This window comes from Xyrauchen texanus, chromosome 3 (genome assembly GCF_025860055.1).
Source record: "Xyrauchen texanus isolate HMW12.3.18 chromosome 3, RBS_HiC_50CHRs, whole genome shotgun sequence".
In the NCBI taxonomy this organism is placed as follows: domain Eukaryota; kingdom Metazoa; phylum Chordata; class Actinopteri; order Cypriniformes; family Catostomidae; genus Xyrauchen; species Xyrauchen texanus.
The window spans coordinates 24421584-24449295 of NC_068278.1; the positions used below are offsets into that span (position 1 = coordinate 24421584).

The 27712-nt window shown below is 38.0% G+C and overlaps 1 protein-coding gene across 4 annotated transcripts in view; it reads left to right on the plus strand.

The window, feature by feature from the left end:
* Positions 1 to 3895: 3895 nt before the first annotated feature.
* Positions 3896 to 27712, plus strand: part of slc4a4a (solute carrier family 4 member 4a) — a 79514-nt gene continuing 55697 nt past the window's right edge. The window contains exons 1-4 of one of the 4 annotated variants that reach the window (XM_052093393.1): positions 3896 to 4362; positions 4508 to 4602; positions 9028 to 9101; positions 24364 to 24537. In XM_052093393.1, the coding sequence (XP_051949353.1) occupies positions 4586 to 4602; positions 9028 to 9101; positions 24364 to 24537 (265 nt within the window). In that variant the 5' untranslated portion in view covers positions 3896 to 4362; positions 4508 to 4585. Of the gene's footprint in view, positions 4363 to 4507; positions 4603 to 8865; positions 9102 to 24363; positions 24538 to 27712 lie in introns of those variants that run through there. The other 3 variants (XM_052093400.1, XM_052093375.1, XM_052093384.1) reach the window with 3 other exon arrangements.

The following is a 27712-nucleotide window of genomic DNA, read 5'->3' on the forward strand; positions in this document are numbered from 1 at the left end:
GAAGACTCAGGGGTGCAGGCTTTTGCAAGACACCTTGCAAAGAAAAATACGCTTTTAAAACAGAAAAACAATAGAAATGGTTAGAGCGGGCAAAGAGTAACAGACATTTGACAACAGATAATTGTAAAAGAGTGTTATGGATCTTAACCCCATTGAGCTTTTGTGGGATCAGCTAGACTGTAAGTTGCGTGAGAATTGCCTGAGAAGACTGTCACATCTATGACAAGTGCTACAGGAAGCGTGGGGTGAAATGTCACCTGAGTATCTGGACAAACTCACAGCTAGAATGCCAAGAATCTGCAAAGCTGTCATGCTGCACGTGGAGGATTTTTTGATGAAAACTCTTTGAAGTTTAAGCAGATCTTTATTGTGAAGGGTTTAAACAATGTTTTCCATGCTTGTTCAGTGAAACATAAACTATTAATGAACATGCACCTGTGGAACGGTCATTAAGACACGAACAGTTTACAGACGGTAGGCAATTAAGGTCACAGTTATAAAATCTTAGGACACTAAAGAGACCTTTCTACTGACTCTGAAAAACACCAAAAGAAAGATGCCCAGGGTCCCTGCTCATCTGCGTGAATGTACCTTAGGGATGCTGCATGGAGGCATGAGGACTGCAGATGTGGCCAGGGCAATAAATTGCAATATCTGTACTGTGAGACACCTAAGACAGCGCTACAGGGAGACAGGAAAGACAGCTGATCGTCCTCGCAGTGGCAGACCAAGTGTAAAAACACCTGCACAGGATCGGTACATCCGAATATCACACCAGCAGGACAGGTACAGGATGGCAACAACAACTGCCCGAGTTACACCAGGAACACACATTCCCTCCATCAGTGCTCAGACTGTCCGCTATAGGCTGAGAGAGGCTGGACTGAGGGCTTGTAGGATGCCAAATTGTAAGGCAGGTCCTTACCAGATATCACCGGCAACAACATCGCCTATGGGCACAAACCCACCTTTGCTGGACCAGACAGGACTGGCAAAAAGTGCTCTTCACTGACAAGTCATGATATTGTCTCACCAGGGGTGATGGGCGAAGGAATGAGCATTACACCGAGGCCTGTACTCTGGAGCGGGATCGATTTGGAGGTGGAGGTTCCATCATTGTCTGGGGCGGTGTGTCACAGCATCATCAGACTGAGCTTGTTGTCATTGCAGGCAATCTCAACGCTGTGCATTACAGGGACGACCTCCTCCTCCCTCGAGTGGTACAGTTCCTGCAGGCTCATCCTGACATGACCTTCCAGCATGACAATGCCACCAGCCATACTGCTCATTCTGTGCATGATGATGTCAGTGCTCTGCCACGGCCATCGAAGAGCCATCGAAGCTATATATATATTTATTAATATATATTTATATATATATAGCTGTGGGAAGCAGGTAGAAGTCTTGCTGAAGCACTGCATTGATTAACGATGAGCGTCTGAAGCAAAGAACCTGTTCGCCAAGAGTGTCTTCGACGGCGATGTGGAGAACTATTCACCGGAACACACAGGGAGCAGAAAGCCTTTCTGTGCAGGCACTGAGTTCAGGCCACGAGTTGTCCTGTCCGCATCTCGCTGAGGAGTTCTGTCCGCTCTAAGTGTTTATCGGTGAAGCAGAAAGTGTTCCAAGATAAAGACAAAGTTTGCAGTCTTGAAGGAAGAAAATTCTGAAGAAATGGTGACTGAGCGCCCACTTAAATAGGCCTAATATGCGCCTTAAGGCTCAGACACCATTGCCAATCAGAGGATTGGTGTGATATTTAAGGGTTTCAGCAAGGTCATGTAAGGACACTTCCCCATAGTGCTTATAGCAATGTTGAGTGAACTGAATCTATAGGGAACCTAATGTTATGCATCTCCTTTTAGCCATCCATTAATCAAGGCTCTCTGACCTGCCATGAAAGAGAGGAAGACAATAACTTTAGGTATTTTAGGTTTAAGGTTTTTATTCATTTTGTTTTTAGTTAAATTATTATTTTTAATTATAGGCTAATATACTGTATAGGCTACACTACATGATTTCTATACTTTTTGATAGTGCAATTGCAATAATTACAGCACCGTTGTTATATGTATTAATAAAGTTGATGATCTACGATCCTGTGTTGCAGTTGAGACTGGTACGTGTTGATTATAAATATATTAATTTACTGCAAAAATAATATATTAATTAAAAAAATATATTAATTTAAGCATAACAAAACAATGTTATCAAGAAAATCATGCTCAGTCAACTAGATTTGTGGAATAATATTGGAATAATATTGATTACCACAAAACTTAATTTGGACTTGTCCTTTTTTTTTCTTTAAAAAAAAAAAAGACGAAGAAAAAGTAAAAATCTGGGCACCAATCTGTAAATGTTTAAACACTCACTGTTTCAAAAGTATAGCCTCAAGCACCGTTGGCTATACATGTAACGGGATTACGTATATGGTGCCAGGTATGTTGGCTCGATAGTATCTGATGTGCACCTCACCATTGGTGGCATCTTCATGTACCCAGCCAATAAAAAGAGTCCAAAAGGAATGGTGAGTCGATATGTTTGTTTATTTAGTTAATGTCTTATAAAGAACTGTGAAACTCATAAAAAATTTGGAAACTCATCATAACAACTATATAAAAAAAAAAAGGAGAATTATTGATACTGACCATCCAAAACGAAAGCATCATATCATTAGGATTAATCTGTAATATGATTCTGTCCAGCAGACAAGGTCACTCTGGCATAATGTATTAGCCAGGGTTGGGGAGTAACAGAATACATGTAACAGGATTACATATTAAAATACAAAATATAAGTAACTGTATTCCACTACAGTTACAATTTAAATCATTGGTAATTAAAATACAGTTACATTCAAAATGTATTTTGATTACTGAAGAGATTATTTTGCATTATATTGTTATTTGTTATTTAGTCCTTTCAGAAGGAAAACATTTATACATATAAATGATGTGATCCAAAGTGCATTTGAACAGCAGTGAAACACTTTCTAAAGATGTGTTACATTCATACAAGCAGACAGAGAAGTAAGTTTGAAGTTTGGAGCACAAGAAATAGAAATAAACCATGTGTAAATTGTCAGCTTTATGCTAAGCTAAAATGCTATGTGGCAGAGTTTTTATAGTCAAAACAAGTGAAAAAAATCTACCAGTTCTTAAGAAGTAATTCAAAGTAATTAGATTACATTACTGACCTTGAGTAATCTAACCGAATACGTTACAAACTACATTCAACAGCATGAATTCTGTAATCTGTAGTGGAATACATTTCAAAAGTAAACCTCCCAACCCTGCCCACAAGATAGAAACAATGCGTGTAAACATGATTTTAGTGTGATAAAATCACTTACTAACCCTTTCTGTGTAAAGTTATATCCAATTTTACAATTTGTTGCCATAACGATGAAATGTCAACAAACGTTAAAACGCTGGCAAAATGATGGTAGCTCAAATAATACACTTGTTTTAAGAAAATAATTAATGTAAGAACTTTTATAAAATTATAAGCTTCACATTTCTGCCTTTAAACCCTCAAAAAATTGGCCCCATTCACTATTGTAAGTGCCTCACTGTAACCCAGATTTTTCTTTTCTTTTTAAGAAAAGGAGGGACGAGTTGAAATAGTTTTTACATTAAAATGTCATTACATAATAGTTGCTATTTTATTTTTTAGGCTTTGTTTTTGATTATTGAAAAATATCAACCACAAAATATAATAACATAAGAAATAATGTATAATCAAGAGTAATGTCTTTGCTAAAGCGTGAGGAATTAACAATGTGTCTGGAACGTCTTCTCGCAGTTGCTGGATGTTGCGCAACAACGTTGCTCCAGCCTTCTCGTGTCTTATATTTCTACGTTGACACAGCTTGGAGAACACGTAGCGAACAACGTTTCAATAGCAACAAATGGAACGTGACAGCAACGTCGACACAACGTAGATGTATTTGCTGGGCTCTGTGTCTCACGTGAATGAATGGGATATCTCCATTATCTGTTTTGAAACTTCCTCCGTATCTTCTGCCCCAGTATGCTGCTCATATGAGCACACGTTACTGTTCTACACAGGGCAGCTACGAGTGTTTACACTCTCAGAAGAGTGTTTTTCTAGACTTTTCCAGGTAATGAATCGAAGTCTCCTCTGAAAAATAGGAGTGACGATAGGTAAGCGCACTTTTTGGCGCAACTCTTTTGACCTCCCACTTGTGCTGTGACGCGTTCACAGCAGCGGCTCGTAATATATGAAACGCGCATTTGGGAAGCGTCAAGTTGTTCTGTCACTTCAGCACGCGCGCGTTATCTCCTGTCACATGTGGCGGAGCACATTAGGAAAAAAGAAAGACAGAAAGGACCAAAGGTATGGACACGTTTTGTAAAGACTAATGCTACTAGTTAAGTAGCTTGTTTAATTAATTTGTAAGGAATCGAAGTCATTAATGACGTCTGAGTTAGCGGAGCAGTAACTGAACATTTACTGTTTACATTTCGCTTCGTTGTTGCAGTGGTTTCCTTGATTACGCTGGACTGGACCGGTAAAACCAAACCACTGGAATAAATTATCAAAGAATCAACTACAGGACATGAGCGCCGGTAAGAGGTAAAAGCTCGAGATTTTGTTCAAATTTATATCGGTGTGTTAAATGAGTTACAATGAAGCAGGTTAAATCAGTCTCATCCAGTTGATCGTGAATAAAAAGCTCTATTAAAACATTTAGAATAGCATTTTCTGGATAAACTGTTATGCGAACTCTACAACGAAGCTGTTTAAATGCCACTGAATTTCTATTGAACATATCTTATATATATATATATATATATATATATATATATATATATATATATATATATATATATATATATATATATATATATAAGATATGTTAGATTATAGCCAGAATATATTTTTACTCCAATAAAATGGTTATTTATCTATAAATAACCATGGTTATGGTCTGTCTATCATCTATATATATAGATATATAAAGTGTTATGAGTGTGTGTGAAGTGCATCCATCTCGTGTGAAGGAGTGCTGCTGGTGCCTGCTGTGTCAAAATATGTTCCATAGGTGGCGATGAAGATTGGGGGTGGAAGAGGGATAGTTTTGTATCCAACGGGACAGAGTCAGAGTCTGATGTTTAAAACTCATCTGAGGTTTAGTGCTGATCTTTCTTTTTTCATTTCTTTACCAACTATATAATGGTGCTATAAAACCATTCCATATAATGACCATTATATAAACCATATAATGGTGCTATAAAACCAAATACTATAAAAAGTATTTTTCTGTAGATTTTTAACCACCCTTTAACCTTGTAATGTCCTTTTGCTTTTTAGTTTTTAGAATGACCCATCTTAACCTATTCACTGACCTATTAGACTGTCACCTGGCATTAAATCACGTCACAGATAACTAAGTTCAATGCAATAATTTACACCTCTGCTTACGCTGCAGTGAACCCATATAGTTACAGTGTAACTACGCATATAAGTGTCACTTTCTGTTAAATCCCTGCAGGCGTCTGCAACTATTTTTTCAAAGGGGTAATTAGTGTAATACTACATACCTTATGTAAAAGTTAAAGGACCAATTCGTTGACATACAGCTGTAGACTGTCACTTTGTCAGAATTGAGTGGTTAGCCTTGGCATCTATTCAGCATGCTTGATTGCATCTAGTAGAGATATGCTGTGACACTGGGCTCTTGGGGAGTAATGCACTGTAATCAAAGCAACAAGCTCGATCCTTCCTGTTTATGTTTACATCTTGGTTTGTATTTATGGGACTATTCTGATCAGAACAACCAACATTATACTCTCACCCATTGCATACACTTAGTCACATCTTTATCCCTACAAGACATTGAAAATGTCATGCCAGGTCTGAATCGTTTAAGTCTGCTCTTTGGACTTCTTTCTTGAATGATGAAAGCAATGTCCTGTGCAGGCAGTCACACTTGACTAGGAAGCAATAATCTTTGGTCTTTGTTCTTAGTGTAGGGGTTGTCAATAGGGGCGTTCAAGGATACCAGGGGGCGCTGCGAGCAAATTAGTAGAGAGGGGGGTGTTAGGATACAAATGGGGGTATTTATCAGTCATAATAATCAAATCTATCGTCAGGTTCCTCTTTGCATTAAAACGGTTATCTAGACTTGGAATATATTAGTTGGTTCTCAATTATACGGGTTGGTACACATTTGTTCCGCAGTTCATCTGATTTTGAAGTCTAGCGAGTCAGGACGCATCTTAAGTATCTGGTTTAGCAGCATCAAATACACAAGTGGAGGTACATCCTTGGCTTATGCACCTGTATGGCTCTATTAGATTTGCCATAGGATACATTAGGGGAGTGAGGGAATATAATACATTTTTGTTACAACTTATAAATATTTATATTTTGTATTTATTGTTTTTACCTGTGTTTAGAGTAGGTCTAATGTTTATAATGACAAAAATGCCATATTTTATTTTATAGAAATCATGTTACATCTAGCCATGGTAGTGAAGAAGATCCATGCTTCCATGTGCTTACTATGGTCCTGTTACAAATACCGCTGTTAAAACTATAAAAATAAAGAATTAATGAAAAAATAAAATATTATAACAATATCAATTTTATTATTAGTTTCTGTCTTCGCATTTTAATTTTACAGGCCCCAGATATAGCCCTTCATCTGCTTGAATTTAAGAAATGCAAGGGTTGGTCTCACATTCATGATGCATAAGCCTGCTGATTTTATTAACAAAACTTTAAAATTATGCATCAAAGGTGCAAATTAAGCTCCACTGCCCTAGTGGCTAAATGACAACATGCTCCCACAAATGCAGAGTTAACAGCAAACCTTTTTTATGCAAATCATGCTCTAGACTCAAAGCAGAAACGTGTGAATTTCCTTGAATGTGTTAATATTCTAACTTGCAACATTTTAATCAATCAAAGGAATGTCCTGATTTCAGTACAAGTTAAAGCTTATGTATGTACCTTTCTCAGTGTTAAAATACGTTTTTCTATCCCAACTTAATAAGACATTCATAGGTTGATTTTCTAGTCAAGTCAAGTGGTTTTTATTGTGGTTTCAACCATATACAGTTAGTACAGTACACAGCGAAATGAGACAACGTTCCTCCAGGACCATGGTGCTACATAAAACAACATAGGACAAACACAGAACCACATGAGGCTACACAACTAAATAAAATACCTATATAAAATACCTATATAGATTTTCTCAAAAACTGGATAAAAAGCTAAATTGTGGTTCCAGTAAGGCACCAAAAATGGAAGTGAATGGGGCCAGTACATAATACATTAAAATACACAATGTTTCAAAAGTATAACATGAGACGTAAACATTATGTGTTAACATGATTTTAGAGTGATAAAATCAGGGATTTACTGGCAATACAATGTTTACCAGATTACAAGGTTTGCCAGCATTACTTTGTCATGACAATAAAGTTGTATTATTGTATATGACTTTACTTAGATACGTTTAGTAAGCAGTTTTATGAAACTAAAATAATGTTTTCTTAAAACATATAATGTTTATGTCTTGTGGCTATACTTTTGAAACTGCGTGTATTTTAATGTTTGGACTGGCTCCATTCACTTTCACTTTACTTTAAGCAGCAAAAGTTAACGGGGCCAGTCCAAACATTAAAAGTTTTGCTTTTTTTTTTGTAATAAGAGGACGACGGACGAATCAAATAATTTTTTGTGAAAATCAGTTGAGTTCAACATGTATTAAACCAAGAAAATTCCTTTAAGGCAAATATAACAGTAACATTTAGATTTGTTGTTTTGTTCTTGGGAATTTAAAGGGATAGTTTAAACAAAAATGCTGTTATTATTTACATTATTGTTCCAAACCCGTATGACTTTCTTTCTTCCATGGAACACAAAAGAATGTTTGATAGAATTTTGAGTTTTAGCATCATTCACTTTTATTGCATGGAAAAAAGTTGCTGTACAAGTCAATGGTGACTGAGGCTGTCAGTCCCAAACAATCTAATTTTAGGTTACCTGGGAGAGAGACAGTCATATGGGTGTGTGGAACAATATGTATGTGAATAAATGATGATTTTTGGGTGAACCATCATTTAAGACTGTCACAACTGCATAGTTTTAGCCAGACAGAAGATGATTGATGAAGGTTTACTAACAACTGATGCATGTTGTAAATCTGTCTGGGAGCAAAGTATACACCAGTCCTCTCAGATCTGACTCTTAAACAAGAATGTAAATATTATTCTTCATTTGAAACATTATGTATGAGGTTTTGTTTTTGTTGGTTGAATAAGTTAAGGAAGCATTTGGATCAAAGTATTGTAATTAACAAATATTTTCATCATTGCCTTAGCTCACTCTATTAAAAATACTTAAAGGAATAACATACCACCTGTACTTTTATTATTGAAAAATGTAAAACAGGAAATTAGTTCATTATGGCCCTGCTATTGATCCTTATGTTGCATTCTCAATCTAATCCCTCATTTGATGCCAATAACCATGTGTTACCACACCAATCTTGTATTAATGTGTGAATGTGCAGTTGTCATACAGTGTGTGTGAGTGGCAGGACCCCATGCTTGGTGTTTATTCTGCCCACGTGTATCTTGTATTAGTGTTAGTATTGCTCGTTAGCTGATCTGAAATCTGTGTGTGGCAGCCCGGCTCTCACCTCCTGGTACATCAGAATCAATTAGTATCTTACTTGGCTGACCAGACTGCTCCATCCCCCATAGACGGGATTACCCTCCCAATGTCTACCTTACCGCTCCTGTGTCCCCTCAAGGGCAGAAGCCTCAGAACAGGATTGTGTCCCACAAGTTACACCGCATTTCTACTAACAAGGGCTGGATCCAATACCAAAGTCAATCCACTTGTCATCGGTACCTGCTAGCCTGGGATAATGGCTAGTTCTAGCAGAAACACACTGCATGTGAATGAGCCACGCTGCTATGGCTCCACGTTGTCTTTAGAAGAGAAATGTGAGCAATCTTTCTTCCTCTTTTACTACTACAGGGTGGAAGATGAGGCGGTGCTGGACAGAGGGGCATCGTTACTCAAACACATGTGTGATGAGGAGGAAGTTGAAGGTATCTTAATTTTTGGTCTTAAGTTACTTATTTTTTTGTAAAGCACATTGTTTTGTTTTTTGTTTTTTTTGTTTTAAAGTCTGCTTCCTAGGACGTTTCTTATTGTGTGCTTTTGGCTTTTGTGTTAATGCAGTTGGAACAATACATGAGGGGTACATTTTATGTTTACTTAGGGGTGATGAAGATGTAGGGCACACATATTGGTGTGTTGATGCTGTGTTGACCTAGCCCGTTTCCTTCCGGTCCAAAGATAGATCAGGCTTTTTAATGTGAATTAGTGGGTGTTGTGTCTTAGAATTTAGTTTAGGAACTTGTTAAAATTACCTTTGATTTCTTTATAAAAGTACAAAAAAAATTATAAATAAAAATAAAATAAACAGACAGCTATCATTAAAATCTATTAATATGGATATATTCAAGACTTAATAATAATTAAAAAGACTTTTACATTTTTAAGTCCTTAACAGGTGGCGAGATGGACCTGTGTTTTATCCTTTCTCAGTTTGCATGGCTTTAATGGGATAGTTCCTCCAAAATGGAAAATTCTCTCATTATTTACTCACCCTCATGCCATCCCAGATGTGTATGACTTTCTTTAGCAGAACACAAACAAGGATTTATTTTTTCTACAATGGCATCTGTAACTGAAAACTGCTGATTTTTAATGATGGGTTTTTGAGTGTAGCTACCTTTAATTCACATTTTTCAATTAAAGTTAATTAGAACTAAACATATTTACAAAGGATAAATAGTCATAAATTCATAATTAATTCATGAGTGTCCACACTTTAAAGCTTTTTTGTTAAATTCTGCTTTGTATTTGCCTTTATGGCAATTTACCATTGTTTGTGCATAGTATCCAGAGATTAAATATGGTGTTAGTGAGATCATGTTAATCACATGTAAAAAAAAAAAAAGAAGAAAAAAAAGATCACCATGATTAGATTTAATTATTGTATGTAATTAATTTGTAAAAAACATAAATAAAAAAATAGGTCTCTATGGAATTTGTAATGAAAAACAATTTCCTAAAAACATGTAGAAATAATAAAAAATCCTCCATAAAAGTGAGTTTTATTGCTAATATAAAATATTTCATATTTTTGTAGGCTAATAATATTAACATTTATTACAAATATATACACTATTTCTGGCAAAATACCATAGTTACTACTACAGTTAATGTTAAGTTATATTTCTTTAAGGGTGATGATTTGTGTAATGAAAAGCTTGTAATTACTGTTGTGAATAGAACAATGTTTTCCTGTTTACCTCATCACTGTAGTTTAATATGACGGGCTGTTTAATCTTGTTTCAACTAGCTTTAGCACAGAGCGTTTAAGTGTATCATATCAGATGGGTTTATAACAGAGAATTCTGTGTCAAATTCAAATGGGTTGCATGCGACTCACTGTTAACCTCAGGACAGAATGCAGCAAGCGAAGAGCAGGTTCGTCAGATTAGTGAGAATGGCCCACTTTTACTCTGCTCTGCCCGGCAAAATCCACTGCGCAGCTTCAGGTAGCGCCATTTTTTCACACTCTTGTAGTATTTGCGGACACTAAAGAATCCAGCCAACTGTCCAAACTAAATTATACATGCATGCAGACACTTAAAGGAGTTATCAACTGTTTTTTTATTCAGTTGTACATAGCATCAAAATATATTTTTGAATATGAATTAGTCCAGACGTTGGTGACCTCTCATAGCTGGCTACGGCCATGGTTCTGTGGTAAATAAACCTGCTGCATTTCTGGTTGTATCATGTCAGTTCTCATGTGAACATGCCAACGTGCTTACGTGAGACGAGAGGCTGCGTGAACTCGGTCCTCTCATTAACGCACAAGACCGACCAGAAGTAAACAATTATAGTGAAAGAGACTTAATTATTGATCTGTTTCTCACCAAATTCTCATTGAATTTATTTTACTACGAATGTTTGTGATTTTTGGAGCTTTAAAGTGCTGATCACCATTCATTTACATTGTATGGACCTACAGAGCTGAGATATTCTTCTATAAATCTTTGTTTGTTTTAAGCAGAAGAAAGAAAGTCATACACATCTGGGATGGCATTAGAGTGATTCAATTATGAGAGAATTTTTATTTTTGGGTGAACTATCCCTTTAAGTGATCCTTTAACCCTGATAGAACGCAGTTCCTGCTGTTAGTTGCTAAGGCTACGTTCGGAAAAGAATAGCATACTACTTAACACTAACTGAATACAGTGTATACTACCTACTATTTTTTATATATGAAGTGAAACAGTAGGCATTATTAAATACAATAAATGGTTCAAACAGCACTCTGCTATGTTGTTATCATATGACCTCATCATGTTGTATGTGAGCAGTTGCATCCAATCTTGAAGATAAACATTTTCGCATTTTAGTTCAAATTTGTGTAAAATGTCTTAACTTAAGACAAAAAAAAAAAAAAGAAAAGAGATGCTAAAAAATGTGGCTCTAATTACTTCTTGTTCGTATGTCACAAAGCAAACAGAAAGTCAAGTGTCTGTGAAGGCTGATGTTAAGCGGTCAAGCGATGACGCCCCAACACAAGTCATGTGCAAGCCCCTTAAGAATTATTATGCCAGAGTGTTTCCAGGTTTTGAGACTAATTTCCTTTTTCTCTCTTTGCTTGCATTGCGGCCACTACTTGTCTGTAAACATGTATAGAAATGGCATAGATATTGCCAAAAAATTAAAATGATAATGTTACGTTGAAAATAAAACTTGTCTTAGAAATCCAAAGTGGCATTACCCTGACCTCAAATTAAACTAGTAACTTGTGCCTGGTAGACAAAACTCTGTATGTGACAGAGTTATTTTATTCATGCAGCTTTATAAGAAGCTATATTAGCATGCACAGTGGCATATTGCTATCTTCTGTACTTGTACCCTCCATCTCAACAGCTCTGTTGCTGTTACTGCGGTAACACAGAGTGTTCTGAAGCTGAAGCCCATTGGGCCCAGCCAGATTTAGGGAATATGCTTTATCCAGTGACGAATTGCGTGCCACTCCAATTCAGGCCTCTTTCTATGGTCGCTTAGAAAAGGGTTCCCCAGAAAGAACAGGAAGCTTGGCACAAAGCTGGCACGACAATGTACGGTTGCTCCCTCCCTCCCTCTTACCTTTCCCTTTCCTTCTCTTAGTCCTTGCTCTTACTCCCTTTTCCTTATTTGCTCTCACCCATCCTAGTTTAGGTGGGATCCCTACTCATAAATGGTTCTTGATTAGCTTTCTGCTCTGTTTGTTTGTTTGAAAATAAAATAAAAAATAACAAAATAACAAAAAGGCAAAATCTCAATAAATTACATATTTTTCCAAAATGTTCGCAGAACATATACTGGAAGTTCCCTGGAATTAACACATTTAACTGATTCTTCAATTTAGAAAAATAAGGCAGATTATGAAATCACTTATACATAAATCACATAAATATTTTCTATTTACTGTATTTAATTTTTTTCCTGAATCAGTTTACTATTTAAATGTCAGTTGTATTACATTCTTGGTGTTACACATATTACACACCAGTAAAAATTATTACAATCTTATAATCATAATAAAAGGTATTTTTCACAAAATCCTTATTCATAGTATTACTAAGTACCTGTAACCTAAAATACATACTAATATAAATGTAAAATACACATAATTAAGTTATAACCTTAGTCGTAACCTTAGAATAAGATTAGAAATACAATGATAAGATAAGATTAGAATATGATAAGGAAGAGATGAAAAGATGAGATAACACACACCCAAAGCAAACAAATGCAGATAATATTCGGAAAGAATTGGGACTGCATCCAATCTCCTGCTGGCAGTAAGAGTTTATTATGGAGCAAGTAAAGAGACAGCAGGGCTGTGAATCCATAAACTGGAAGTACACTCAGCACCAATTATAAGAATAGATGAAATCTCAGATGACTGGGGCTCTGTTAAAAAGAAAATAAAACAAAACAAGATTAAATCACATCTGTCTACCTCCTGGAGACAATTTTTAACTCAAGCCATGAGTTCAGGTTTAACATAAGATCAGCCTCTGTTTGATAAAATCAGATCTATTAAATGGGTCATGAAATGAAGAATCAAATTTTCCTTGATATTTAGACATATAAGAGGTCACTGTACTATAAAAACTTGCTGCACATTTCAGAACTCAAAACTTCCTCCTCAGTCTAAAAAGAGCATTTATAGTTGCCACCCTATTGAAACATCTCGTTTTGAAATCTGTACGAGATATTGCTCATTTGTATTTACACATGCCACAACATGTGTCATTGCACCCTTGGCCCCGCCCACTGACGCAATTTGTAGTCAAGAGAGCAGGCAATCCGTGGCTAATTATTCCTAACATAACACCTAAAGTAAGGAGACACAACTGGATTACTTTGGATTATTATTTAACATATTCATGCACTAGACAGACATATTTGACCGCTTGATACATATCTTCTGGTTTTTTAAAAGATGCGGTGTCAAGTTACAACTCTGAAAGGGAGAAGCAATTCTCATTAATTTATATGCTGCCTGTGTTGCTTTGAGCACAGATATGCCATGTACACATTCTTTGCCCATCTGTGGTATTTTTAATTGTTGGTGTTTGTAAAGATAGGACGTCTTTGATAATGGACATCTTTGACGATGGACGATGGAAGTCTTTGACCATTTTGTTGTGTTATCGGCGATGCGCACCTCAGTGTGCCTTCAATATGTATTCGTGTAATTTCACCATGCTTTGGACTATGATGTGCATTTTTTTCGGCTTATGTCAGAATGGATTGCTTGTGAACAGACAAAATACGATTCAAGCTTAGCAAAGGAACTGTTATTGATGGAGGGGACAGTTAAAAACTCTTAAAAACTTAAGTAATTAATTTTTTTCAAATGTCATGACTGTTTGATAGTTTATGGTTCTGAGTGTTAATAGTTGTGCTTAAGATGAACAGTTAAATATATTCTGATGAAATATATTGGATGTGCGTTATGTGTAAACCAATGTTTTTTTGTAATGTTCTTCCGATTGAATATGCTGAATTTGAGGGGCTGCATGATGTTTGCCAATTATAACAGTTTGTTGTGTTTTTTACATCTTTCTGTTTGTTTGTAACACTTTGTGCCTCACGGTGCTATCTGCTGGCTGTTGTTAACCATGCTGATAGTTAGCAGTTCCCCCGCTAACTTTATAGCAGGGCCTTATGGTAATATCTGACGGCCAGATACATTTCCCTTCCTAATGCTGTGCACAGCCGATTCTGCACTCTGTTACAAGGGAAGATTGGTTTGTAAGTGTTGACCTGAAGGATGCATACTTTCACGATCCTCTTTCTGTGCATCACAGGAAGTTTTTGCATTTCAGCTTTCTAAATCAAGCCTAACAATTCAAGGTTTTACTGTTGAACTGTCGCTCCTCATGTCTTCAAAAGATGCATGAGTGTATCACTGTGTCCTTTATGGTCAAGAGGATAATGATTTTACCCTATTTGGCACTTTGCGCCCCCACAAAGCGCCAGGCGATGTGCAACTCCAGACTGCTTCTAGAACATGTGCTTAGATTGGGCCTCTCTGTGTACAAGAGTTGCCTGGTCAAGCACAATCCACAGCGTTTTAATGAATAACTCTGAATTATCTTGCAATGACTGCAACAATGTCTCATATGAGGATGACCAGCATCCTGCAACTTCTGACTCATTTCCATCCTAGAGTGTTGCTACAGTATATAATGTTCCTGTGGCTAATAGGAATGTTAACTGCCACCACATCAGTAATTCCATTGGGTTTACTCCACCTCAGACCATTTCAGAGGTTGAACAACAGTTTAGGGTTGAATCCTACAAGACATCGTCATCGTTTCATTGCCATTGCACTCATGTGTTGAGGTGCTGTATTCAGGTGGAATTCCTGACAGTGAGGGTGCTCATAGGTGTCACTCCCTCTCACTGGGAAGTAATTGTGACCGACGCATCCCTCAGGGGATGGGGGGTGACATGGAACCAGAGGGGCATTTGTGGTTGCTGGGCATCAGCTCAATCCAGGGACCATATCAAACTGCTGGATCTACATGTGGTCTACCTAGCCCAACAGTCATTTTTGCCAGTTCTGGCGGGTTTCCATGCACTAGTTTGGTCGGACAACACCTCAACAGTGTTCCACCTGAACCATCAGGGGGGCGTGAAGTCCTGCAGGTCTCTGAAACTCGCTCTCGAGATTCTCACATGGTGCCTGCCATGACCAGCCTGAAAGCGGTTCATATTCCAGGGTCAAACAATCAGATAGCAGATGCTCTCTCCAGAAACCTACATTCTACATTCGGGGAAATGGAGACCAGATGTAGTACATGACTTTACAGGTAATCTGGCTCCAGTTCGAAAGGGTAGAGGTGGATCATTTTGCGTCAGAGAGGACCACTCACTGTCGTTTATGGATCGTAAGGACAGAAGCATCTAGCCCCTTGGGTCAGGATGCAGTCTCTCACGAATGGCCGACTTGCCTACTATATGCTTTTCCCCCTGTTCCACTATTGTGGGAAACGTTGCACAGGATCACCATATCACAACAGCTTCCTCTCAAGATAGAGATCTCCTCTATCATATGGGAGGCTGCATTTGGAACCCAAATCCATCTTGCCTGCTGCTTTGGGTGGGGCCTCTGAGTTCAACCCTCTTTTAGAGAACTGCAATCTGGCTGTTATTCACACTATTTATAATGCTAGGGCTGCTTCCTCGTGGCAGCTCTATGCCGCATGTTGGAACCTTTTCTCTGCATGGTGCAAGGACCAAGGGCTTTGAGTTTTCTCCAACACCTTTGGATTATAACAAAGCAGCCTCCACACTGAAAGTAAATTTTGCTGCCATTGCTGTGTACCTGTAACAATGATAGTGAGACAAACAGACCCAAGAGCAGAGGAACAGTTCAAATTATTTATTAACAGTAATAATGAGCAGTTACTGGGTTGAGGAATGAAGAAAATCCCCAAACCGGCTGTAGCAGTGGGAAGTGATCTCCAATGGCGTGTGCATCGTAGTCGCTCAAGGGGTAATCTTAGTGTGTTTGTAGGATGAGTGAGTGTGTTGTGGAAGTCAGGAACAGATTCGTAGAATCCTCCACTGAAGTTTAGTGAGATGCAGAACAACACCCAGCAGAGAAGAGCGAACTTAACACCCGACACACAGGCAGAGACGAGGTATCCTCCGTGGAAGACCAGCTGACACGCAGCAATACTGGAAAGCAACCACATGCCTGACACGCGGGCAACCAACAGATACACAAGACATGACCAACTAGGCAGAGAGTGCGAGGTTAGTACTCAACATCAAACAACAATCTAGCAAAGATACTGAGAACTCTACAGGCCTAAGAAGGGAGTGAATTGGGGAGAACAGGTGTTGCTCAGCACGCTAATCAGTGGAATGATCAGCGTTCCCCCGGGAACAATAAGTGATCCCATAGAAATGCAGATCACGCATGCCGGCCGTGCCTGCGAGACAAGATGGAGAGAAAATGACAAAACATACAAAACAAACCGACAAATTCACAGGAGCCATGACAGTCCATTTTACACTCAAGTTAATGGTTCTACTCTTGGATCTCATGGTCTTGTCTGCAGTTTCTTTTAAAGGTGTTAGACATCTGAGGCCAGCTCGCAATCACCATTTTCCTGTGTGGGATTTGGCATTTGTGCTTACATTTTTGTGCTCCTCCACATTTGAGCCTTTACAGAGTGCTGATCTTATATGGGCATCCTTGAAGACTGCTTTTTTTGCTGGCTATTTCTTCTGCTAAACGTATTAGTGCATTACATGCACTGTCTGTTAGTGAATTGTGCTTGCGATGATTGCCGGAGGATTCCGGGGTGGTTCTTTGGCCCAATTCAGAGAAGTCAAGGGCTCTGTTCTTGTGTCTGGTACATGCCTTAAGGCATTATATGGGGGCTACCACTCATTTCAGGCAGTCAGATCAGCTTTTTCTCTGTTACAGTGGTGCGAGGAAAGGAGCCCCTATGTAGAAACAGGTTCTACAAAGAGGTTGTCGCACTGGATAATGGAAATAAAAAGGACTTTGTCCTGCCTAGAGGGTTGTCCTGTCATTCCACTTGGGCTATTTGTTCTTCATGGGCTGCTTTTAGAGGAGTCTCCTTGGCAGATAACTGTGCTGCTGCCAACTGGGCTTCTCCATGCACTTTTGCTCGGATTTACAAGTTCAGCATTGCTGCTGTGAGTTCTACAGTCCTTCAGGAGCAGCCTTAATTATTTCTCAGGGATGTACTATTCCTTGTGACTATGTAGATATAAATCAGCCACTAGTGTTTTACACTGCCTCTGGCAACAGTAGGAATGAAACAGAATGGTAGATACATATGTAACTGTGGTTCTGTGAATTCCGGATGACCGCCAGAGTTCTTCATCACTCGGAAAACTCGAGAAAGACTTCCGAGGTGGAGTGCTGAGCAAATACGGTGTATAATCCTCCGAGCTCAGCCCACGTCATCACGTGACTTTGTTTGTATATTTTTTCGACCTATCTGGCTGGCACAGCTATAATCTAATAGTTTTTCCGGTCAGCCGGAATTCACTGAAACACATACGTAACTAGCGTTTTAGACAGAGGGCCAAAAACAGGGTGGAAAATTATCATATATTACTAAATTGTGACTGTTTTGGTGCAAAATGCTTTCATAACATTGTCACTGGACCTCAGGGAAGATAATCAAATGATAAAAAAAAGAGCTCTTAATTACCCCTTAAAAACAGCAGCAGTGATATTTTCACAATTGTGCCAAAGATTAAGTGTTAGAAGACCACCCCCATTAATAAAAAAGTGCTGGATTTGAAATTGTTATAATTTATTTGGAAAACCTTTGGACATATTTACTACAGAATGTTCTGGCATGAACTACTGTAACATAGAACATATTCAGGAACATCTGGAAATGTTTATCTATTTAAGTCGCCTGATGGTGGGGATTGCACCGCATTTAAGCCTGTCACGCTTAGTTATGTCATGAGACTAGCAAATCACTGCAGTAGTCTGCTGGTCTCACTTATGGCATGAATTGTGATAGCTGTGCAAACAGGGGCACCATATCCAGGTGAAAAACAAAGAATAGTATCAAAAGTCCAGTTGCACCTGAATAAATTAAACATGATATGAGTGGGATTTTTTGTTTTGTTTATTTTACTTTACTTCACATATTTTTCTGGGAGGTTATCATTTCAGTTGGTGTAACTAACTTTAAATGGAGACATACAGCTTCACTACTGATTTGTGATAAAGACTGATATAAAGTAAAGAGTACTGACTTGTCATAAGGGCATTTTCACACTTGGTCCGTTTCAGGGGTCTGAGTGTGGTTTGCAGGATTTGTGGCCCATATGTGAACACTCCAAACAATCTCAGACCCCTTTAGAATGAACCGAGACCATCTCGGGAGGTGGTCTGAGTACGGTTTGCTTACAGCCTGCAGTTCGGTTCACTAATAGCATGCATTGTGAACACAAAGCGCTCTGGGCTCACTTGATTTTCCCATTCGCGTAGTACCAAACAAGTTTAGCCTTGACAGGCTGCCTTACTCCAGTAATGATGACACACAGAGAAGAGACGCAATGAGCTGCTTATTCTGTTTCTATGTAGATGAAAGGGTTGCTGATGAAAACAATTTAAACTACACTCACCTAAAGGATTATTAGGAACACCATATTAATACTGTGTTTGACCCCCTTTCGCCTTTAGAACTGCCTTAATTCTACGTGGCATTGATTCAACAAGGTGCTGAAAGCATTCTTTAGAAAAGTTGGCCCATATTGATAGGATAGCATCTTGCAGTTGATGGAGATTTGTGGGATGCACATCCAGGGCACGAAGCTCCCGTTCCACCACATCCTAAAGATGCTCTATTGGGTTGAGATCTGGTGACTGGGGGCCATTTTAGTACAGTGAACTCATTGTCATGTTCAAGAAACCAATTTGAAATGGTTCAAGCTTTGTGACATGGTGCATTATCCTGCTGGAAGTAGCCATCAGAGGATGGGTACATGGTGGACATAAAGGGATGGACATGGTCAGAAACAATGCTCAGGTAGGCCGTGGCATTTAAACGATGCCCAATTGGCACTAAGGGGCCTAAAGTGTGCCAAGAAAACATCCCCCACACCATTACACCACCACCACCAGCCTGCACAGTGGTAACAAGGTATGATGGATCCATGTTCTCATTCTGTTTACGCCAGTGGGGATTTCTTTAAGACTGCAAGGGAAGCTCAGCTTCCCCTATAACTCTTTCCCCACCAAACACGGAATTTTCCGTGTTTTATGAAAAAACGCTTCCCCGCCAAACATGGAATTTTCCGGTTTCCGCGTTTTAGGTGTTATACGGTAAGGAAGACCCCTGCGCATGTTTTGAAAGAGTACGCAACTCTTTGATCAAAGAAACAGACTGCGATCGTCTCAAACATGAAGAAGTGGAGTATGAGAAGCTCAAAATATCAGACATAAACATGCCTTTTTCTCAGCTTTTTGTCTGAAATGTTGTTTTTTGACAAAACCTACCTCTGTTCAAGTCGCAATTAAAAAAGAACAAATGAAGATAAAATAAAATCGTTTTTTTTTGCCTAAAAGCAGAGGCTCAGATCTTTATTGTGATATATAGCATCTTCATATATTCATGGAAGAAAATATTCTGCGGGCCATTAAAATTTAGCGAAAATCATCAAAAACCCTTGCGGTGGCTGGCAACTTTTTTTTAAAAACGCTGGCGGGGAAAGAGTTAATGTCAAAAAAATAATGGTCAAATATGTACTATTGTGTAAACAATTTATTGACTAAAAATGCGTTAGAACACGTTCATCTCGAAGACGAGTTCGTTCAGAATCAGCTACATTACATATAGCAGGTCGGCTGACTCGATTTACTTCTCATACATTCCCGTAGCGTCAGTGCATTTCCCTGTTGAAGCCGAGTGTCCATTGACTTCAATGGGGCTGCTCTGAACAGTTTTTTTCAGTGCTCCGAAAATAGACGGTCATTGGATAAATGCTGCGATTATGTCCCGCCCACAGACGCTCAGCGTCTCTGGGGGTGAATGAGGAGTGGGCTGGCCCGGACTCCGGGCTTCCGCGTGATGATTGGAGGATCTGTCGAAAGACTGCATCTCCTTTTGATTGACAGCGAATCTGTATTATAAGAAGTCACTGAAGCAATTTCAAGCTCAGTTCCATCATGGATTTCTCAAGTGTAGTCGAAAGACAAACTGCTGCAACCTATTTCTTTATATTTGTTTGGCGAAATTGCTAGTCAATTTGCATAATACATTTCACACAATTATACACCACATTCCTTGTTTCAATTTTACCAAGTTTAATATATTTTGTTTTAGAGCGTTCGTTCGTTCGTTCGTTCATTCATTCATTCATACAGTAGGCTAGGCTAGCGTCGTACGGGTGAAACTGCGCACGATGGCAGACGGTGCTAATATTGTTGACCTGATTTTGGCGAAGCCATTTGAAAATCTTCCTTACGAGGAAACAATTAGAATTAAACAGCAGGGCAGATCAACACCTAAGATTGATTTAGTGCAAAAAATAGGGTAAATAAGTTTATAATGTAGGCCGAAAATGAGCTTCCCCTCTTTGAAAGACCAGCAGCCGCCACTGGTTTACGCCAAATTCTGACTCTACCATCTGAATGTCTCAACAGAAATCGAGACTCATCAGACCAGGCAACATTTTTCCAGTCTTCAACTGTCCAATTTTGGTGAGCTCTTGCAAATTGTAGCCTCTTTTTCCTATTTGTAGTGGAGATGAGTGGTACCCGGTGGGGTCTTCTGCTGTTGTAGCCCATCCGCCTCAAGGTTGTGCGTGTTGTGGCTTCACAAAAGCTTTGCTGCATGCCTCGGTTGTAACGAGTGGTTATTTCAGGCAAAGTTGCTCTTCTATCAGCTTGAATCAGTCGGCCCATTCTCCTCTGACCTCTAGCATCAATAAGGCATTTTCGCCCACAGGACTGCCGCATACTGGATGTTTTTCCCTTTTCACACCATTGTGCGTGAAAATCCCAGTAACTGAGCAGATTGTGAAATACTCAGACCGGCCCGTCTGGCACCAACAACCATGCCACGCTCAAAATTGCTTAAATCACCTTTCTTTCCCATTCTGACATTCAGTTTGGAGTTCAGGAGATTGTCTTGACCAGGACCACACCCCTAAATGCATTGAAGCAACTGCCATATGATTGGTTGATTAGATAATTGCATTAATGAGAAATTGAACAGGTGTTCCTAATAATCCTTTAGGTGAGTGTATATCTATAAACTATTTAAAAATAATCTTTCTTCAGTGTTCTGTGCAAATGAAGACTCAAGGGTTTAACCGGACCGCATTGGAATACAGCATGACGGTTAAGATATTACAATAAGAATATATTACTATTGTCTTCAATGAATGGAAGTAACCAGAGGCTGATAAATACCATGATCGATCGTATTTTTATGATGGTAATATGACTAATCTACCATGATCTATGATTGATTTAATGAATGTTGGCTCTAAATACAGTATTATTTAGATAAAAATACAATGCATTTAGAGATGTTATACATTTACATTATATAATAGTTTTTTTTTGATACAGAAGATCAAAAAAATATGTTATTTTGAACAAAGACACCTGTACTCATACTGATTATTCATTTTAAGGGTACACATAACACATTTAATAATCTTAATATGTAGAGCTAATTGTACTCTTAATATTTTATATAGCAGTTTTAATAACAATTATAATCATCAATTTTGTCTTTTAAAATAGTCTGGTTTCCACAAAAACAGCACAGTGTGAATGCAAAATGTACTGAGACCCTGTAATGGGTCAAGTGGAACAAAAAGAGTTCTGAGCTTACTTTCAAGGCCACAAACTGGAACCTTATTCACTCTGTAAACTTTGAGTTTGGTTCTTATAGAGGACCCAAGTGTGAAAACACCCTTAATGTAAAATATCAGAATGCTTTGTTGTTTATAACAATGATAAAAGCATAAATTTGCTGGTCAAATTTTAAAGAATTGTTACTCTTTTTTTCCCACTGATTTTTTTCCCCATGGAACGATACAGCCACCCACTTTTCAGCGTAATCTTTTGTTATTTTTGCACGCAATTTTTAGTGGCCATAATGTTAGTGCTTCCCTAATTACAACAAAAGCTAAATCTTTTTAGGATTATTGGAATGCATTCAAATTTTAGGTTAATTGTAGATTTTATTGCACTTTGTTAATATTTACTGCGTATTCAACAACGTATACCTTGTTTAAAATTTTTACAAAAACTTTGTCACTGATTCCTAAACATTTCCTAAACCATGTATTGTTTTGAGTTCATATCAGTCAGTTGTAACACTAGCCTAATGGAGCTGGGATGCCTTGTATCACAGAGCTGCAGTACAATATGAAACAATATTAAGTTATAGTAACACAGTTTTGAAACATTGATTTAACCGATGGGCATCCTATGACTGGGGGGAGAGGCGTGGATAGTGTCTCTATGACATTGATCTAAACAGTGGAAGTTCTGCACTACCTGCTAGCTCTCCCAAACAAAATATTTTATTTTACCATCTGCTCCAAACCCCTCTGGTGAAGTCCATGGATTTTTTTCTTGCCACCCTTAGGAGTGCTTAGACAATTTCCTGCATAAATTGGATTGAGGAAGCCATGCCATTTATTTGAATCTTTTCTCTGGTTATGCCATATGTCTTACCCAGTGGGCCACAAGAAACTATTGACACCCAGTTCCTGACCTTAACGACATTGCACATTATTTATATTATTTATCTCATAGCTTCTGTTAAAGTGAGCAACTGGGGGAAGGTTACGTGGCTTGTGTTATCTTGACTGTAGAGAGCCATTTATCTCATGACAATTACAATGTTAGGGCTAACATGTGTTTACCTCACTGATATATATATATATATATATATATATATATATATATATATAACTGGATTGCTCATGACTTTATATCAGTGAAGCCACTGTGCTGCCATATTGCTATGCCCAAACATTCCTTCTCCTGATATATATATATATATACTGATATATATATATATATATATATATATATATATATATATATATATATATATATATATATATATATATATAGAATTGGATGGCTGACACTATGTTAAACTGCCAGCAGGAGGTGAAGCCACCGGAAGTGTTAAAGCGGCCATCTTAATATGCCCAAACTGTCAGAGCATCAATGACTGACAGGAGAAGACATCCGAGAATGTGCTTGACTATAGTATGCGTGTGGATAAATGCCCACTATTCTGCATCATGTGATCATCATTTGATGAATTACTGCTGCCATGACCAATAGAAAATGTCATCAGAGACACCAGCCACCCGAGTCATGGGCTGTTCGAACTGCTACCATCAGGCAGGCGGTATCGCAGCATCAGGACCTGCACCAGCCGACTACATGACAGCTTCTTCCCCCAAGCAGTCAGACTGTTGAACACTTGATCTATCAGGATCAATAATTAGCACTGCACTTTATTAATCTATAATCTCACACTGGACTGTCAACATATTCTCCTTAATACACTACTTCATATACAGTGTGTATATATATATATATATTTCATATACTCCTTACTTATTGTATTGTATATTGTGTGTATTGTTTACTGTACATTGTGTATAATTATTGTGTTGTGTAAGTATGTGTACATTTGATATGTAAATTGTGTTGTGTATGTATGTTGTTCATTGTAATTGGTATATGTCTCGTCACTGTCATGACTGCTATGTTGCTCGGAACTGCACACAAGAATTTCACCTACTGTTGCACTTGTGTACATGGTAGTGTGACAATAAAGTGATTTGATTTGATTTGACAAACATCTCTTTTAAATAAAATTCTGATTGCGCAATGTTAATTGTGCTAGTCTGACTGAGTTGACTTTTTAAATAAGGCGCAATCTTTAATAAGTCTAATTGACACAGAATGAAGGCTTGTTTGTGCAAAAAGAATGACCATAACTTAATTTGAATATGCATTGTGCAGTCTTAAAAAGGTTTTTAAACACCTTGTTAAACTAGATTGTGGGTTGTTAGTAAGTAAGATGCTGGGGGTTGCACTGAAATACTGCTTATGCAACCGTTTAGCAAATTCACCCAACTGTCTTTTTGTGTTACTTTTGCAATTTGATATGTCATGTTATATTAACAGCCTGACTTACCATCTCAATTTTACTCCCTCAGGTCACCACACGATTTACATTGGTGTGCATGTGCCTAAGAGCTACCGACGACGGAGACGCCACCGCCGGCGTACCAGCAACAAGGACAGAAAGGATAAAGTGACCGAGAATGCTTCGGACAGGTCGGACAGTGAAAATTATGAAGAGGCCAGCAACAGCATCCTCAGACCTCTCAGTAAGCACCTGCCAAAGAGCTGTCAGTTCACATTAATGCTCAGGGCTCCTTCATAGAGCCAGTCAAACACACACACACACACACACACACACACACACACACACACACACACACACACACACACACACATGCAGCTATAAGCCAATGCTGCTGCTGACTCTATTTAGTCAGAACAGATATCCAGAGCTGCCTAGCTAGTGGATAAGTGTGTTTAGACAATCAGGGTCTAGGGCCCCTGCATGTAAGTAATAACCATCCAAATAGGTCACGATTGCATGACGTGAGCCGCTGGAGGAGGGAAGTATGTGTTTCTCTGAGATTTCTAATGGTGAAGCATTAGACGCCCAAGGGAGGATCACTTAGAAGGTGTTTCTGTTGATTTGGAAGCTAGGACTTTGAATGCACTCTAATGATGTGATAGCTGAAAGGGAGAATGACGAGGAAGAGAGGAGGTGAATGGGATTGCATAAGTGAAGTAGAAGCAGACACAGAGAACATGATGATTCTAAGGTCTTGTGAGCTATGAGCTCTTAAATTGGGCAGTGGCCTTGGAGGTTTAAGTGAAAATGTAGTTTTAAAGGGAAAGTTCACCCAATCATTAATACATTTTGTCATTATTTACTCATTACAATCATGTTGTTCCAAACCTGTATGACAGACATTCTTTCTTCTGCGAAAAACAAAATGTGAAATTATGAAGAATGATTTAATTTATTTTTGTCCAGGTAGTTACAATAAATAGGGACTGGAGCTTTCAATATTCAAAAAGGACACAAAGCATTATAAAAGTATCTGGTTCATATTACTCATGCACTATATTCCAAGTCTTTTTAAGTCATATGATAGTATTTCTTTGCTTAGTAAATAATGATAATTTTGGGTTTGCTATTACTTTAACTTCTTGAGCCTTTGAAAGTTAGAAAATCTCTTAAAGCTTTAGTGCAGTTTACTGAGCTGACTCATACCTTACACATATTCCACATATTCCACAATGGAAACTCAAGTGCAACCCAGCAGAATCCAGTACTTGACTGTGATGTGGAATAAACTGTGAGAGAACCCAGAGCTTACCTGACCTGCCATCTCTGTGTTTTTAATTCATTCTCTCAATGCCCTTTATCATAAAACATGGTTTGGAAAAGATAACTACAGGACCACATTATTATACTATATTATATCACTGGGCTGTTGAATGCATGATTATGATTGGTTTACAGACATTATAAGGTTTGCAATTATTGTTCAGTAAACACATGGCTATGAGGTAGTTTCAGGTCTCCATTAGGGTTCATATGGTTACTGACGAACAAAGCTGACATGAACCATGGCAAACACGAACTGCTCTCTCTCTCTCTCTCTCTCTCTCTCTCTCTCTCTCTCTCTCTCTCTCTCTCACACACACAGATACACAGACTCTCTCTATCTTGTTAATCTAATAAGTGCTTAAAAGCTACGCAAGCCTCAGTTACTAGTTCTAAAGTGAGGTTTTTAAACTAGCAGTGAAAGCTGTATCAAAGCAAGACGCAGAATTCATAGCTTAAGAAAGTAGTTTTAATCACAAAAGTGTTTTAGAGATAAAAACCTGAAAATGTCTTGTAATAAAAGTGGTGTTTTAGGTGTGGTTTTAGGTGTGGTAACAATGGGATAAGCAGAATAATTGTACATAAACCTTAATATGCAAGAAAAATTAACTGAGACTGAGTTCATATTCATACACTTGTAAAACATGCTCTTTGTCAGAGAGCAGAATCGTTGAGCATGCTGCATACACTGTTTACAGTATATTTGTACATGACAGAATTGTTTGCATACACTGTTGTATAATATGTCAGCATCTGGGTTGAGAGATTGTCTGTTGGAAATTGATATAGTAATGCAAAAGATTAGGGCAGGCCTATGTAACAATGTCCTGGCTTGTTGATTTTAGGCCCTGAGCAGGGAGAGTACTGACTTTTGTAAGTAGATGGATTACTTCATGATTGTTATCCCTCATCCAGATGAATGTTTATGAGATAATAAGACAGTAAATATTTTTTAAATGTGAATAATATTATGTAAAAAAAGAAATGGCCAACAGGAAATGTTATGCATATTGTATAATCACACCCTTGCTGCTTAAATTAGCTTTTTAATTGACTTTTTCGAAACTTCGCTGCATGCCTTGATCTTTTACTTTTTTTTTTACGCAACCTTCATGGGCTGTGTCCGGAGGTTTTTTACGGAGGTAGGAAGGGATTGAGGCATGTCAGAATCCAATGTTCGTGTCACATCCTGTCTACTGAGATTCCTTCATCTGATACATTTTTGAAGGCAGCATAGATGTATCCTTTGCTGCCTATGAAATCCCACAATCTCGTATGCAGATCCACAGTGGTTGAGTTGAAGACAAAAAATGCTGGCCACAGAGGCAGTTGATAGCCAATTTTTATTACAATTTTCCAAGTTTTATTCCATTTATAGCAAGAAATTTGTATTGAAGTTATAAAATAAACAATTTGCCAAAATTATCTTGATTATTTTTCTAGATTATTTGACTATTGTGGTTTGGTTGGATGAATGAATGAATCAGACGCGTTACATTTAGTGGACATCAGATGGTGTTAATCAGGTTATAATGCTGGTATTCTAGTAACAATGTGATGTTACGCTGCCTCAGTAGCCTGTCCAAAACCAGTTTCTGGAGGTTACTTTGTAAGCAAATGCTGTCTGTAGAGTCATTGACTGATAGGGCAGTGAGGCAAAAAGACACAGCCATGGTGTTCCAAACCCGAATAACTTTCTTTTTTTAATGGAACATGAAAGGTGCATTTTTTAACAATAATATCTTGGCCTCTCCATTTCAAGTAATAAAAGTGAATGGAGACTGGTGCTATCAAGTTCCAAAATTATTAAAAAAAAAAAAAAAAAAGCAACAAAAAAGTTACTTTTCGGTCTGTTCCTCACACAAAGCTATCATATGACTTCAGAAGAGTTGGAATATATTTTTTGGCAATTTGGAGTTAGACAGCTCCAGTCCTCATTTACTTCCATGAAAAGGAAAAAAATGGCCATGATATTGTTAAAAAATTGCCCTTTTTTGTTCTGCAGAAGAGAGAAAGTTATAAGGAACAACATGAGGGTTATAGCTTTAAGAGAATTCTACATATTCCATTTTAGTTCTTGAGACTCCTGAACT